Source organism: Dama dama, chromosome 20 (assembly GCF_033118175.1).
Source record: "Dama dama isolate Ldn47 chromosome 20, ASM3311817v1, whole genome shotgun sequence".
In the NCBI taxonomy this organism is placed as follows: Eukaryota; Metazoa; Chordata; class Mammalia; order Artiodactyla; family Cervidae; genus Dama; species Dama dama.
In genome coordinates this window covers 56,910,882-56,926,490 of record NC_083700.1, presented here as the reverse complement: position 1 = coordinate 56,926,490, position 15,609 = coordinate 56,910,882, and the positions used below count along the sequence as shown (strand labels likewise).

Here is a 15,609-nt window from a genome sequence, read left to right as displayed (position 1 = left end):
AGCAAGGGATGTGGTTTTGCTAATGTTATGGAATGCTTGAAAGCAGTTGCCAAATTGGGAAGCTCTCAAGAAGGCTTCCTGAAGTATGTTTTGTAACTATATACACACATACATACACACACAATCCCACAATGGATGGAACCATAATTAACACAAGTTTCCAATGTTAGTTTGAGGTTTTTATTCAACTGGCAGAAAATGAGGAGAAAATAAAAGGCTTCTGTTAGAGCTGTGCCAAATTGCTCTGGAAGGAACACATTTTGTTGGCAAATAGGATAACCATGTATTTCAAATAGAGTACACATAGTTTTCTTGATGACTAATTTATATAGCCTAAACAGAACTTTAATAATTTATATTGTCCTCACTTTCCAAGTAAGATATATATATGAAAATAAAAAGTTTTAAGATGTTTCCATGACATAATGTATACAACCTAAGAAACACATCATGTGAATAGGGTCCATATGTATGGCTCTATCTTTCCAATTTTAGAATTTCTAGAACAATTTCAAGGCACATTGGAAAGATGAAAAAAGGAGACAAAAGCAGACCCTTCCCAACCTAGAAAGCATAAAATCATACTCTTCTTCTTTTAAAATTTTTTGGTTCTCTTGATTAAATCATCTAAGATATTAAAATTCAGTGATGTATAGAAAAACAATTAGTCTCATAATGTTGGTGCTAATGAGACAGTAACTCATACTATTGAAAAAATTTAGATAAAGTTATCCAAAAAGTAATTACTACTCACTGGAAATTCAACCATTAATATTCATTAAAATGTCTAGCCTTAAGGTCTCTGTCACATTTTTAAATATTGTAATTTTAAAACTGAAGAAAGTAACAAGAAGGAAGTTTTAAAGATTAGTATTATAATAGTATTCAGGAGGTCAACTGGCTTTCTTAAGTTCTCACATTTTTCCTAATGAAAATTTAAGAGAAACACAATTTACAAACTGAAGAGGATTTATAAAGCTATCCTGTGTTCTTCACCTAGTATGATATGCATAACTTAAAACATTAAATTAAGGAGTTGAGGGCAAGATGGAGTGGGAATTAAGAGGTACAAACTACTACATATAAAATAAAAAGTGTTACATTAAAAGGACCATACACCATGATCAACTTAGATTTAATCCAGGGGTGCAAGGATTTCTCAATATGTGCAAATCAATCAGTATGATACACCACATCAACAAATTGCAACACCATATCACCATCTCAATAGATGCAGAAAAAGCCATTGAAAAAATTCAACATCCATTTATGATTAAAAAAACCCTCTCTAGAAAGTGGGCATAAAGAGACCATCCCTCAACATAATAAAGGCCACATATGACAAAACTACAGATAAATCATACTCAGCTGTGAAAAGCTGAAAGCATTTCCTCTAAAATCAGGAACAAGACAAGGATTTCTGCTCTCACCACTTTTAACCAACTTAGTTTTGGAAGTCCTAGCCATGGCCATTAGAGAAGGAAAATAATGAAGGGAATCTAAACTAGAAAAGAAGAAGTAAAATGGTTACTGTTTGCAGATGACGTAATACGACACAGAAAATTCTAAAGATGCTACCAGAAAACTACTAGAGCTCATCGATGAATTCGGCAAAGTTGCAGTATACAAAATTAATACACAGAAATCTCTTCTATTTCTATACTGTAACAATGAAGAATCAGAAAGAAAAATTAATAAGACAATCCCACTTACCACTGCAACAAAAAGGATAAAATACCCAGGAATAAACCCATGTAAGGAGGCAAAAGATCTGTACTCCAAAAACTGTAAGATGCTGATGAAAGTGAAGATGACACAAACAGATGTAAAAATAGAAATGTTTTTGGATTGGAAGAATAACATTGTCAAAATGACTACACTATCAAGGCAATCTACAGATTCAGTGCAATCCCTATCAAATTACCAATGACATTTTTCACAGAACTACAACAAAAATCTTAAAATCTGTAGGGAGACACAGAACACCCTGAATAGTCAAAGCAATCTTGAGAAAGACAAACAGAGCTGGAAGAATCACATTCCCCAAATTCAGACTATACTAAACAGCTACAGTCACAAGAACAGAAACATCCATCGACAGAAGGGTACAAAAGTCCAGAAATAAACCCACACACCTACGGTCATCTAATCTACAACAAAGGTGGCAAGAATATACAATGGAGAAAAGACAGTATCTTCAATAAGTGGTGTCGGAAAAATAGGAGAGCTGTGTGTAAAAAAAATGAAATTAGAACATTCTTTGACACCATACAAAAAAAATAAACTCAAAATGAAGACCTAAATGTATGATTGGATACTATAAAACTCTTAGAACATAGGACGATTATTCTTTGACATAAATTTCAGTAGCATATTTTTTGTCTCCTAGAGTAATGTGAATAAAAACAAAAATAAACAAGGGAGACCTAATTAAACTCAAAAACTTTTACACAGCAAAGGAAACCATAAACAAAACCAAAAAGACAACCCACAGAATGTGAGCAAATATTTGCAAAGAGACCAATAAGTGATTAACCTCCAAAATTTACAAACAACGCACGCAGCTCAATTAAAAAAAAAAAAAAAAAAAAACTAAATCAAAAGATGGACAGAAGATCTAAACAGACATGTAACCAAATGAGACATACAGATGGCCAAGACACATGCAAATATGCTCAATATTGTTAATTATTAGAGAAATGCAAATCGAAACTGCAATGAGACAACACCTTCCACTAGTCAGAAGGACCATCAACAAAAAGCCTGCAAACAATGCTGGAGGTGTGTAGAAACGGGAATCCTTCTACACTGTTTGGTAATGAAAATTGTTTCAGCCACAGTGGAGAACAGTATGACAGTTCCTCAAGAAATTAAAAATACAGCTACCACATGATCCAGCAATCCCACTCCTGGGCACACATCTGGAGAAAATCATAATTCAAAAAGACACATGTGCCCCAATGTTCACTGCAGCATACAGTAGCCAGGACATGTTTTCAGGTGGGAGGGGACATGGGTATACCTATGTCTGACTCATGTTGATGTTTGGTAGAAATGAACACAATACTGTAAAGCAATTATCCTTCAACTAAAAATAAATAAATTAAAAAAAAATAGCAAGGACATGGAAGCAATCTAAATGTCCATGGACAGTGGACTAGATAAAGGAGAAAGTGAAAGTCATTCAACTCTGTGATCCCATGGACTATGCAGTCTATGGAATTCTCGAGGCCAGAATACTTGAGTAGACAGCCTTTCCCTTCTCCAGGAGAATCTTCCCAACCCAGTGATTGAACCCAGGTCTCCTGCATTGAAGGCAGATTCTTTACTAGCTGAGCCACAAGGGAAGCCCAAGAACACTGGAGTGAGTAGCCTATTCCTTCTCCAGCGGATCTTCCCGACCCAGGAATTGAACCAGGGTCTCCTGCATTGCACATGGATTCTTTACCAACTGAGCTATCAGGGAAGTCCAGATAATATAGGAGAGGTGATATGTGTATACAGTGGAATATGACAGCCATTGGAAAGAATGAGATAATACAATTTGCAGCAACATGGATGGACCTGGAGACTATCATACTAAATGAAGTTAGTCAGAGAAAGACAAATATCATATGATATCAGTTATATGTGGAATCTAATAAAATGATACAAAACAGAAACAGACTCACAAACTTAAGAGGATGAACTTATGGTTACCAGTGGGGAAAGGTGCAGTGGAAGGATAGATTGTGAGTTTGGGACAGACAAGTATGCACTGCTATATTTAAAATATAAGAGCCTTTTGCTGAGAGTGAAAGAGGAGAGTGAAAAAGCTGCCTTAAAACTCAACATTAAAAAAACTAAGATCATGGCATTTGGTCCCATCACTTCATGGCAATAGATGGGGAAACACGGAAAACAGTGACAATTTTCTTGGGCTCCAAAATCACTGCAGATGGTGACTGCAGCCATGAAATTAAAAGACATATGCTTCCTAGAAGAAAAGCTATGACCAACCGAGACAGCATATTAAAAATTAGAGACATAACTTTGCTGACAAAGGTCTGTCTAGTCAAAGCTATGGTTTTTCCAGAAGCCATACATGGATGTGAGTTGGACCATAAAGAAAGCTGAGCGCCGAAGAATTGATGCTTTTGAACTGTGGTGTTGGAGGACTCTTGAGAGTCCCTTGGACTGCAAGGAGATCAAGCCAGTCAATCCTAAAGGAGATCAGACCTGAATATTCTTTGGAAGGACTGATGCTGAAGCTTCAATACTTTGGCCATCTGATGCGAAGATCTGACTCATTGGAAAAGACCCTGAATCTGGGAAGGACTGAAGACAGGAGGAGAAGGGAACAACAGAGGATGAGATGGTTGGATGGCATCACCAGCTTGATGGACATGAGTTTGAGCAAGTTGGGAAGCCTGGCGTGCTGCAGTCTATGGGGTCACAAAGATTCGGAAACGACTGAGTGACTGAACTGAACTACACTAGTTTTGGAGAAGAATAAATAGGGCCTAAACTAAAACATTAGCAGTGAAAACGGTTTCAAGGGAAAAGTGGAGAAATTTGAGTCACAGTAGAGATTAGGATAAAGGTGATAATTGATGGCATGAAGTCATTCAGGAGCCAGGAGAGGGTTTGATATAAAATGTGTATGAATCTTGCATACTGAGGAGGGGGAGGAATACCTCTTCTATAGAGACAGAAAGGGAGGAGGAAATACGGTTGTATATATATGGGTGGAGTTGACAGGTGGCCAGTAGTGTTGCCAGATAACACACAGTACATTCAGTTAATTTGAACTTCACATAAACAGTGAATAACTTTTAATTACAATATGTTTCAAATGCTGCACCTTCATCTTCTCACAAGTTTCCCTTTCTTGAATGCCAAACATCTCTTATATATAATGCCATGCATGCATACTTGTCTGCAAATTCCTATTCATTCATTATGTCAGCTCAAGTGGTACAATCTGAGTCCCCTGACCCTGTACTCACACAGTATCACATATTACATGCTATTTCAATTCAGTTCAGTTGCTCAGGCATGTCTGACTCTTTGCGACCCCATGAACCGCAGCACGCCAGGCCTCCCTGTCCATCACCAACTCCCGGAGTTCACCCAAACCCATGTCCATTGTGTCAGTGATGCCATCCAACCATCTCATCCTCTGTCGTCCCCTTCTCCTCCTGCCCTCAATCTTTCCCAGCATCAGGGTCTTTTCCAATGAGTCAGCTCTTCGCATCAGGTGGCCAAAGTACTGGAGTTTCAGCTTCAGCATCAGTCCTTCCAAGGAACACCCAGGACTGACCTCCTTTAGGATGGACTGGTTGGACCTCCTTGCAGTCCAAGGGACTCTCAAGAGTCTTCTCCAACACCACAGTTTAAAAGCATCAATTCTTCAGCGCTCAGCTTTTTTTATAGTCCAACTCTCACATCCATACATGACTACTGGAAAAACAATAGCCTTGACTAGACAGACTTTTGCTGGCAAAGTAATGTCTCTGCTTTTTAATATGCTGTCTAGATTGGTCATAACTTTCCTTCCAAGGAGCAAGCATCTTTTAATTACATGGCTGCAGTCACCATCTGCAGTGATTTTGGAGCCCAGAAAAATAAAGTCAGCCACTGTTTCCACATCTATTTACATGGTTATTATAAAGGATTTCCTACACATACTCCTCTAGATTATAAGTTTCTTGAAAACAGGGAGCAGGACTTTTCATTTTTGTAGCCCTTGTCTAGCACAATGGATGTCATGTAAGAGGAAGTCAGTAAATATTTGTTGATTGAATGAATGTTCTATTACACTTCAGATCTTTATAACTTCTTTTCCAGCTTTTTCTAGCTCATGTCTCTTTGACTTCATTTTCTTTCATGTTAAACTATCCTCCATGCTGATATAAGAGGTATCTTTATAAAACATGAATCACCTACAATGCTTTGCTCCTTAAAAATCATTGATTACTTCATGATACCCATGGAAGACGGAGAGACTCTTCAACATGGTCTTAAATATTTCCCACAATTTAATCACCAAACTAAGTGGTTAAGAGCTCAGACTTTGAAATTATGTCTGGATTAGAATCCTGGCTTAGTCACTTGAAAAGTTATGTGACTGTGAGAGAATAACTATATATAAAATAGGGGTAATATCTACCTCATAAAACTGTGTGAAGATTAAAGGAGATGTCTGCAAAACATTTACTATAGAATTTTAGGACCTGCCACTATAGTACACTAACAAATATAGCTATATTAATATCCTTTCCAGCTTCATCCCCTAACACTTCCTCTCTACTCACACTAATAACCTTCTGTAGCAGCTATATTTCATAACATGCCAGTTCTCCAAACTTCTGGCTGTTTCATCATTCTGTTTTTTTATTCACAACGCTTTATTTGTTTACAATGCTCATTCTATGTCAGCCTGCTTGGAAAGCTTGGTATTTAAAGTTTTGCTGTGGATAATATCTAGTATATACACACAGCAACAGTAAAGGAAGTTAGAAATGACCAGGTTTTTCTGGTAGTTTGTGCTATGTATAAATTCTAGAACTCCATAGGCTTTCTTTATATTAATAAGTGGATATTTTACAGGCCCTAAATCCGTTATTGGTTCTAGTGGTCAGAATACTCTCACTTATTTTGTGTATGTTATAGATTTTTGGCTTTTTAAATTTTTTTCACCTCTTAAAAGAAATCCATTTTCAGTTACTTACGTGCTTTGCAAATACTGTCACCCTAATCTAAGCCTAGACCAAACCAGAAAAATCTTTTTCAATAACCTGAACCCAAGAGACTGTATAAACATACTTCTACTCTAGAAGTATGTCTTTTGACACCAAAAAAACAACCAGACATGCAAACTACTTCCTGATTATTTTGAAATAAGATCTAAAAGGTTTTTTAAAATGCACTTGAGACAGCTCAAAAATATCCAGAAATGTTCTGATATTTCTAAAGTATTTTTTACCCATTCACAGAGATTTGAGAGTAGAAAACTATAGATACCATGCTCTTCTTTTTTTATTTTCCTTTCTTTTCTGTTTTTTTCTTTACCTTTGCTCCTTCAGGTCCATTTTGTCCAGGAATCCCAATATCTCCAGGAAAACCCTAGGGAACACAAAAAATATAGGGAGTTTATTCCACAGCAAATTACTTTAAATTTATTAAGCATACAAAAATACCCTTTGCCTTTCTTTGATGTCCAGTTAAAATGATTTATTCTCCTCAAAATTAATTAATTTAATATCTCAATATTAAAGATTGTTAGGCAGTTGTCTGACAATGGAATGCAAAACTTACAAAGTATACTAAAATAAAGCTTACTTCATCAATTATTCGTAAACAATCCTCAGACCCAAAGAAAATTCTCTAATCTAGTCTAAGAAATTTTTTAGATCATATTCAGAATCATTCAAAACTTGAAAAAAGGACAAAAAGATATGTAACAGGTATTTTAAGTGTCATTTGGGACATAGAGTCAACCAACAGTAGGAGAATGTACTTTGTTTGACTGTTTACTAATTACACATTAATTCTTCTGTTTGGTGAAAAAGAAAAAAACCCCACAGGTTATAGCTTAATATACAGGATACTAATTAGTTTTACATCAAACTCAACTATCTTATTCTAACATTCCCATATTCAATTGTCCATAAATAGATCAAATGTTCTTTGAATTTATTTTGACATTTTACTGGTTCTATCATTAGTTATTGAATTGAATAAAATCTTTGACCTATGTTTACTTAATATTTGCTTGAAAATCATATTACCTTTTTGGAAATTATACTTTAGCAGTCTAAAACAGTTGTTTCAAGAAATAAAAATGGACCAAAGTGTTAAATAAGTCTGTGCTGAGAAAAAGCCAAGAATGTTGCTCTAAAATGTTAGAGTGATATTCTTTCTCAAATAATACATTAGAATGAAATTCATCAGGATCAGTTTCAATATTGATAATAAGCTAATAATTATAGCTTCCTTATATTTTGTCACAGATAGTTATTTTAGTGTTTTCTTCTGACATGGAAAAAGGAATAAAAAGCAAGACAAGTAGAAAAATCATATCTTTAAAAGTTAAGAAGGCTGCAATTAGGTATGAATATCAGCTAGAAAAGACACTTCAGTGGAGAGGTAAATATTATGATAATTAGTGCCAACAAGTAAGATAGACTAGCAGGGTTGATTCTGGAAAACTCATCTTGAGGGGAAAAAAATCGAAAGTAAGTGATATCAATTCATTCAGTTTGGATTAGGAAAGAAATGTCTTGATTCCAATTTAAACTTGGGTTCTGAGGAGAAAATATTACTTGTGGATGTTTCTGGCAAGAGAAAAGGCAATGGTAACAGGAAGACTGGACACAAGTTCAGATTTCTGGACGCTTTGGAACAGAATACATTCAATTCAGACATGCCGATTGCTTTTCTAAGGGAAATCAGGGTCGTCTATACCTTCTCTCCCTGGAGGAGGAAACAGCAACCCACTCCAGTATTCTTGCCTGGGAAATCTCTTGGATAGAAGAGTCTGGCAGGCTATAGTCCATGGGATTGCAAAGAGTTGGACACAACTGAGCATGCGCACGTGTGCGTGTGCACACACACACACCTTCTCTGCCCTGAGTAATCTTTCTTTATCTTTCTTCATCTGCAACACTTACATTTTAAATAAGAGATTAAAAAATATATTACTTGCAAATCTTTCTTTGACCTCCAATACCCTGAGTTAGGTCCCATCTAAGACACTCACACCATCCTAGGGTCCTACAAGGTTACTTACTGTAGTGTTTGGCTGGTTTGGTATTCCTCATCAGGTTGTATTATAACACAGGTATGCATAATAAATTATATATGTTACAAAAATAATAAATTCTTTGAGGACAACTTTATCTCTACTAACCACCATATTCCCAGAAACTAGTAAAACACCTGGCACAAAATAAATGTTAAAAAATTTTTATTTTATTTTTTGTTGTTGTTGAACAATGACATGTTTGTCTCTTTTGACAAAAAAAAAAAAAAAAAACCACAACATGGCTAGTGGCTACTTTTGGCCCCTTGGTACCAGTTTACAACCACTGATTCACAGCATTCTCATGGATAAATTCATAATTCCCATCCATCCAAAAGAAGAGCCTAGAACACCTTCTTATACTTGAAAGAAAGCTGTAAAAGGTATAAAATTTGTCATGTTAAAAGAACTCTGGGAGTCTGGAAAGGATCTCATCGGTCAGATATGAGATAATATGAACTTTAATAAGGATAAAAACTGCAATGGATTGAAACATGTCAAATATGTTTAAACTCAAAAGTTCAAAATGACACAATAACAAAAAATTATTCACATTTAGAAGCCAAAAGAGAGCCAACTCATTTCGAAAACTGGCTAAAAAAGGTGAAGAATCAAGCGTTTATTCTACCTTTTCTATACATACTATAACTAACCAAAGAGCAGATTAGGGGATGTATTCCAGCCAATAAACCACACAAAAAGAGAGACAAGAATATCACCATTTTGCAATATCCTACATGATCTAACGTATTAATATATAGGGAATTAAAGCATCACAACTGTTACTGACATCACAGAATGGTACTAGACATTTTGTGCTTCCTGATGAAAGAACACAGTATCACCCACAGTCTTGCCAAAAACAAACAAGCAAAACAGACTTTGGTCAGGTCTCTATATGTGACTACTAATTTGCAGGAAATACAGAGGAGGGAGAAAACATGCTTATCTACATCATGAGACTATAATCAGCAAAACCCATGCTGTTGGAAACTCTGCAGGTTAAATGACTGGGGATCTTCAACAATTATAAAGTGGGGAAAAAACAATGGAAAAAGAACTTTTAGATGGAAAGACACAAGACTTAAAACAAGACAAGACTAAACAATAGTTTTAAAAGATGTGCACTTGAGTGATAAACTATAAAAGATAAAAGAGGAACTGCTTACTTTCAGAAGGAGAAAAGAGGCTTGTGGCTGGGTTGGTATCCATAAAAGTTTCTGGGGTAACTGGCAGTTCCATTCCTGCCCTGTGTATTAGTTGTAAGAGCATTTGTCTTATAACTGCCTGTGATGTACATTTGTTTTATATAGTTTTCAGTGGCTGAAATGTATGTTCAATAAAACAGTAAAAAAAAAAAAGGTATTATGGTGACTTCTGGGTTAACACGGACTATGGAGTATATGCATAAACATTGGCTCCTTCTTAAACATGAAAATTACAGTAAAGGAATGTGAAAAAGACAAAAAGTACCAAAGATGAAGGAATAAGAGACAAAAGATGTCAAAAAATCTGATCGTATATTACAGCCATGTAAGTCAACTATTTTAAAATTAAAACTTTATTTAAAAGTTCAGATGCACATCAATTTAGTTATTAAAAAGAGGGGGGAAAAAGTTCTTCAAATAGTATACCTTAGAAATTTGGCCAGAGAATATTTTTATTATATGAAAAATTCCATACCTGAATTTTTGGTATGGATTGGGTTACCATTAGGTAAAGATCTTACCTTTTAAATAATAATAAATTTAAAATATAAAAATCAGAGTTAACCTAGGTCAACTGTATTTTAATGATAATATATACCTGTAAAAGAAATATTTTAACTTTCAAATTTATTGTTGAAATTGTAAATTAAATGACAGGACATGGCTACCATTGCCAAGTAGCAAAATTTCAGAGAGCTTAGAAATTGAAAGATTTAAAAATATACTGTTCAGCATCTATAACTTTCATTTAAAAAAACTACACTGGCATGAAACTATATAGAAAGAAAATTTTAAAATATAATAAAATGCTCTAATTCTGCTTTTTTCATTTAAAATATTTTGGTAAACATTGAAAAGTCAAAATGGTTTCTTCCCACAATGCACTTCACTATCTCTGTGGTCACATCACAAGTGTGATGTGGTCTAACTTCTGGATATTTCTTAAAAAAAACTGTGATATCACTGATATATAACATATTACTTTCAGGGTAAAACACCTGTATATACAGAGAAATGATTATTACAATAAGTCTAGCTAACATCCATCACCATAGTTGTAATTGTGTATGTGATAACTTTTGATATGTTCTCTCTTAGCTACTTTCAAATATATAATACAGTATTATTAACTATCTCACCATGTTATACATTACATTCCTATGACTTACTTATTCACTGGTTTATTTTAGCCTTTGTTGTCTGTGCTTCTGGTGTCAAAGAGAGAAAGAAAGAAAAAGTCATCACCAAGACCAATGTCAAGGAGCTTCTGCCAATGTTGTCTTCTTTGAGTTTTACGGTTTCAGGTAGTCCAATCAAGCTTTATATCCAATTTGAGTTAATTTTTGTGTATAATGTAAGATAGAGGTCAAGTTTCTTTTCTTTTTTTTTTTTGCATGTGTTGTTCAATTTTCCCCAAACCATTACTAAATGGACTGTCCTTTCCCTCACTGTATACTCTTGGCTCCTTTGTCATAGGTTAACCAACCATATGCGCATGGGTTTACTTCTGATCTCTCTTTTTTCCTTTCTATTTTGTTCCACTAATCTATCTGTCTGTTTTTATACCAATATCATACTATTTTAATTACTAAACCTTTGTAATGTAGTTTAAAACTAGGAAGTGTAATGCCTCCAGCTTCATTCTTCTTTCTCAAGGTTGCTTTGGCTATTTGGGGTCATTTATGATTCCATATGCCCTGGAGAAGGAAATGGCAACCCACTTCAGTACGCTTGCCTGGAAATCTCCATAGACAGAGGAGCCTGGTAGGCTACAGTCCATGGGGTTGCAAAGAGTCGGACACGACTGAGCGACTTCACTTTCACTTTTCACTTTCATGATTCCATATGAATTTTAGGATCGTTTGTTCCATTTTTGTGAAAGATGCCATTGGAGTTTTGATAAGGACTGCACTGAATCTGTAGATTGCTTTGACAAGTATGGACATTTTAACAATATTAATAATTCTTCCAGTCAATGAACATGGAATATCTTTTCATTTATTTGCATCTCCTTCAATTTCTTTCATCAATGTCTTACAGTTTTCAGTATACATGTCTTACAGCTTCGTGGTTAAATTTATTCCTAGGTTTTTTTTTTTTTTTTTTGAGACAAATGGGATTGTTTTAGGTTCTTATTCTGATATTAGTGTATTGAAACAACTGATTTTTTGTATCTTGATTTAGTATTTTGCATCTGGTGCCTTTTTAATATAAATAGCTTAATCACTAATTTTTATCAAGAAGCAGAAAAGTCAAGTAGCTTTAAAAATAATAAGTAAAAATGTGTCTTCTATTTTTGGACTTCTAATATTTGTTTACTGTACTGAGAAGAGTGATTCAGCATTCTCTCCAGTAAAAACAATGTTTTATTATTCTCTGATCACTATAAGCTGGAGCCTAATTCACATCCATTTTTAAAGCAAAGCATGGAAATTAAAGCACTAACAGATTCCATTAGTTTCCTAAGTCATAAAAGTAAAACATTGTCTTTCCTACTCTGGCAAAGTGTCCTAAGAGGATAAATATAATGCTCTATGGTATCCATTGAGCACATTAGTACTTCTTTAATAGGAGAATAGGAGTAGTAAGTCTGTTTTATTTTGAAATATATAGTTCTTCTAGGTAAAAAATAGTTTAAAATGGTAAATGGATAAATAATCCACAATAATTAATTCAATGGATAAACTAATTATGGTATATTGGTAAAATCAAACAACCTGGATGTGGCAACCTGGATTAATCTCAAATACATTATGCTAAGTAAAAGAAGTCAGACCAAACAAAAGTACATACTGTATGAGTTCATTTACATACAACTTTGGAAAAATGCAAATTCATCTAAAATTCAAAAAGCAGATCAGTGGTAGCCTGGGAAGAGCTGGGGCAGAAAAACAAAATGAGGGATTACAAAAAGTGAATAAGTGTTGAGTTTAACAAATACCTTTTCTATCTTGATCTTGGCGATGGTTTCACAGGTGGCACATATATGAAAAATTATGAAATTATACAATTTAAAATATACACTGTGGCTCAGATGGTAAACCTGCTGCAATGTGGGAGATCTGGGTTCCATTCCTGGGTTGAAGAAACTCTCTGGTGAAACGAATGACTATCCATCTTTCATTCACATTAAACAATAGTTAGGCACATGGAGATATTCTGGAGCACTTCTTAACAGGTTAGTCAATGAACAGCAATAAATGATGGCTACCTCCTTGATAAGGCCAATTGACAGGGACTGAGTAGGGAAAAAGCACAGAAGCAGGCTTATGTCAGAGGATGTAAACTAGGGAAAAGTGGAAGATTCTGGAGGTAAGATTTATTTTTTAGGGGAAACATCAATAACTCAAATACTAAGAGAAATAATGGAGTTTCCAGTGGGTAGCCATTCCCTTCTCCAAGGGATATTCCCAATCTGGGGGTTGAACCCAGGTCCCCCACATTGTAGGCTGATTAGTTACCATCTGGGCCATGGTGTATATTTTAAATTGTGTAATTTCATAATTTTTCACATATGCATAACCTGTGAAACCATCACAAAGATCAAGATAGAAAAGGTTATTTGTATAACTCGGTACTTTATGGATCACAACAAACTGTGGAAAATTCTTTAAAAAATTGGGAATACCACACCACCTGACCTGCCTCCTAAGAAACCTGTATGTGGATTAAGAAGCAACAGTTAGAACTGGACATGGAACAATAGACTGGTTCAAAATTGGAAAAGGAGTACATTGAGGCTGAATATATGCAAAGTAAATCATGCAAAATGCCAAACTGGATGAAGCACAAGCTGCAATCAAGATTGCTGGGAGAAATATCAATAACCTCAGATATGCAGATGACACCACCCTTATGGCAGAAAGTGAAGAGGAACTAAAGAGCCTCCTGATGAAAGTCAAAAAGGAGAGTGAAAGAGCTGGCTTAAAACTCAACATTTGAAAAACTAAGATCATGGCATCTGGTCCCATCACTTCATGGCAAATAGATAGGGAAACAATGGAAACAGTGAGAAAATTTATTTACTTGGGCTCCAAAATCACTGCAAACAGTGACTGCAGCCATGAAATTAAAGGACACTTAATCTTTGCAAGAAAAGCTATTGACAAACAGACAACGTAAGAAAAAGCAGAGACATCACTCTGTTGACAAAGGTCCGTCTAGTCAAAGCTATGGCTTTTCCAGTAGTCATGTATGGATGTGAGAGTTGGACCATAAAGAAGGATGTGCACCAAAGAATTGATGCTTTTGAACTGTGGTGTTAGAGAAAACTCTTGATAGTCCCTTGGACTGCAAGGAAATCAAACCAGTCAATCGAAAGGAAATATCTTAATATTCATTAAAAGGACTGATGCTGAAGCTGAAGCTCCAATACTCTGGCCACCTGATGGGAAGAATTGACTCATTAGAAAATACCCTGATGCTGGGAAAGCTTGAAGGCAGGATGAGAAGGGAACAACAGAGGATGAGATGGCTGGATGGCATCATCAACTCAATGGACATGAGTATAAGCAAACTCTAGGAGACGCTGAAGGATAGAGAAGTTTGGCGTGCTGCAGTTCATGGGGTCACAAAGAGTCAGACATGACTGAAGGACTGAACAACAGCCCATTCCAGTATTCTTGCCTGGAAAATTCCATGCACAAAGGAGCCTGGTGGGCTACAGTCCATGGGGTTGCCAAGAGTCAGACGTCAACTGAGGGACTCTCACTTTCACTTTTCATATTATAAATATATATCTCAATTATACCTATATAGAGCTATACAAATAAAAGCTAATTGGTATTGGGTGTTTTAGAAAATCATTTGCTCTTTGGTAAGCAACAGTTTGTTATGATTTGATAGAAAGAAAATAGAATTTATTCATTGAACTTGGCCCCAGATAAAATTTGTGAAATTCAGAATTTGAATAGTTTTGGAAGTAATAGCACATTCAATTATAATAGGTTAAAAATAAAGCACATATTGGGGAAATTTCCACTTTTATGTTATTTTATAATATAGCTTTATTTTTTATTTATTTTTAAATGTGAATTTGAGGCTCATTTATTCACTTTAACATGTTGCCTAAGCATTTCCAGGGATACAAATATTTTTTTTATAATGTGGCTTTAGATACTCTGTTATTATAGATGAGTGAGATTTACATCATTTAACTGTCAAGTTTTTTCATTGATTTCTATATACATTGTGCATTACATACATAAGAATACAATATGGTTTGGCTTAAATTTATCTTCTGGACAGTTTATAAGTCTAAACAAAGTAGAGATGTTGCTTTGAAAAACAGTCATGTTGAGAAAAGATAAAATAAAAAACCACTTAAGATAGGGTAACATACAAATTATGAATTCCTAGAGGGCAAAGTTATGAAAATCCTCATCTGGTGCTGGGCACACAATACATTAAATAAATATTTGATGGCTGGAATTGATGAACAAATTAAAAGCAAATTCTATTTGAATAATTATATTTTCAATTATGCAGTTTCCAAAGTTACCCTTTGTCTGAAAAAATAACCAATTAGTATATATTCTATAAACAGGATTAAAATTTTACATATGCAAACAAGAAATGAATGCACTCAGAGGGAGAGAGATTCTGAAAGGGGGGAAT

The 15,609-nt window shown here is 34.9% G+C and overlaps 1 protein-coding gene across 1 annotated transcript in view; it reads right to left on the bottom strand.

The window, feature by feature from the left end:
- The window catches only part of COL24A1 (collagen type XXIV alpha 1 chain), a 368,161-nt gene that overhangs the window by 201,784 nt on the left and 150,768 nt on the right, over window positions 1-15,609 (bottom strand). Inside the window, exon 21 of the mRNA XM_061121489.1 lies at window positions 7,054-7,107. Coding sequence (XP_060977472.1) covers window positions 7,054-7,107 — 54 coding nt within the window. The remainder of the gene's footprint in view (window positions 1-7,053; window positions 7,108-15,609) is intronic.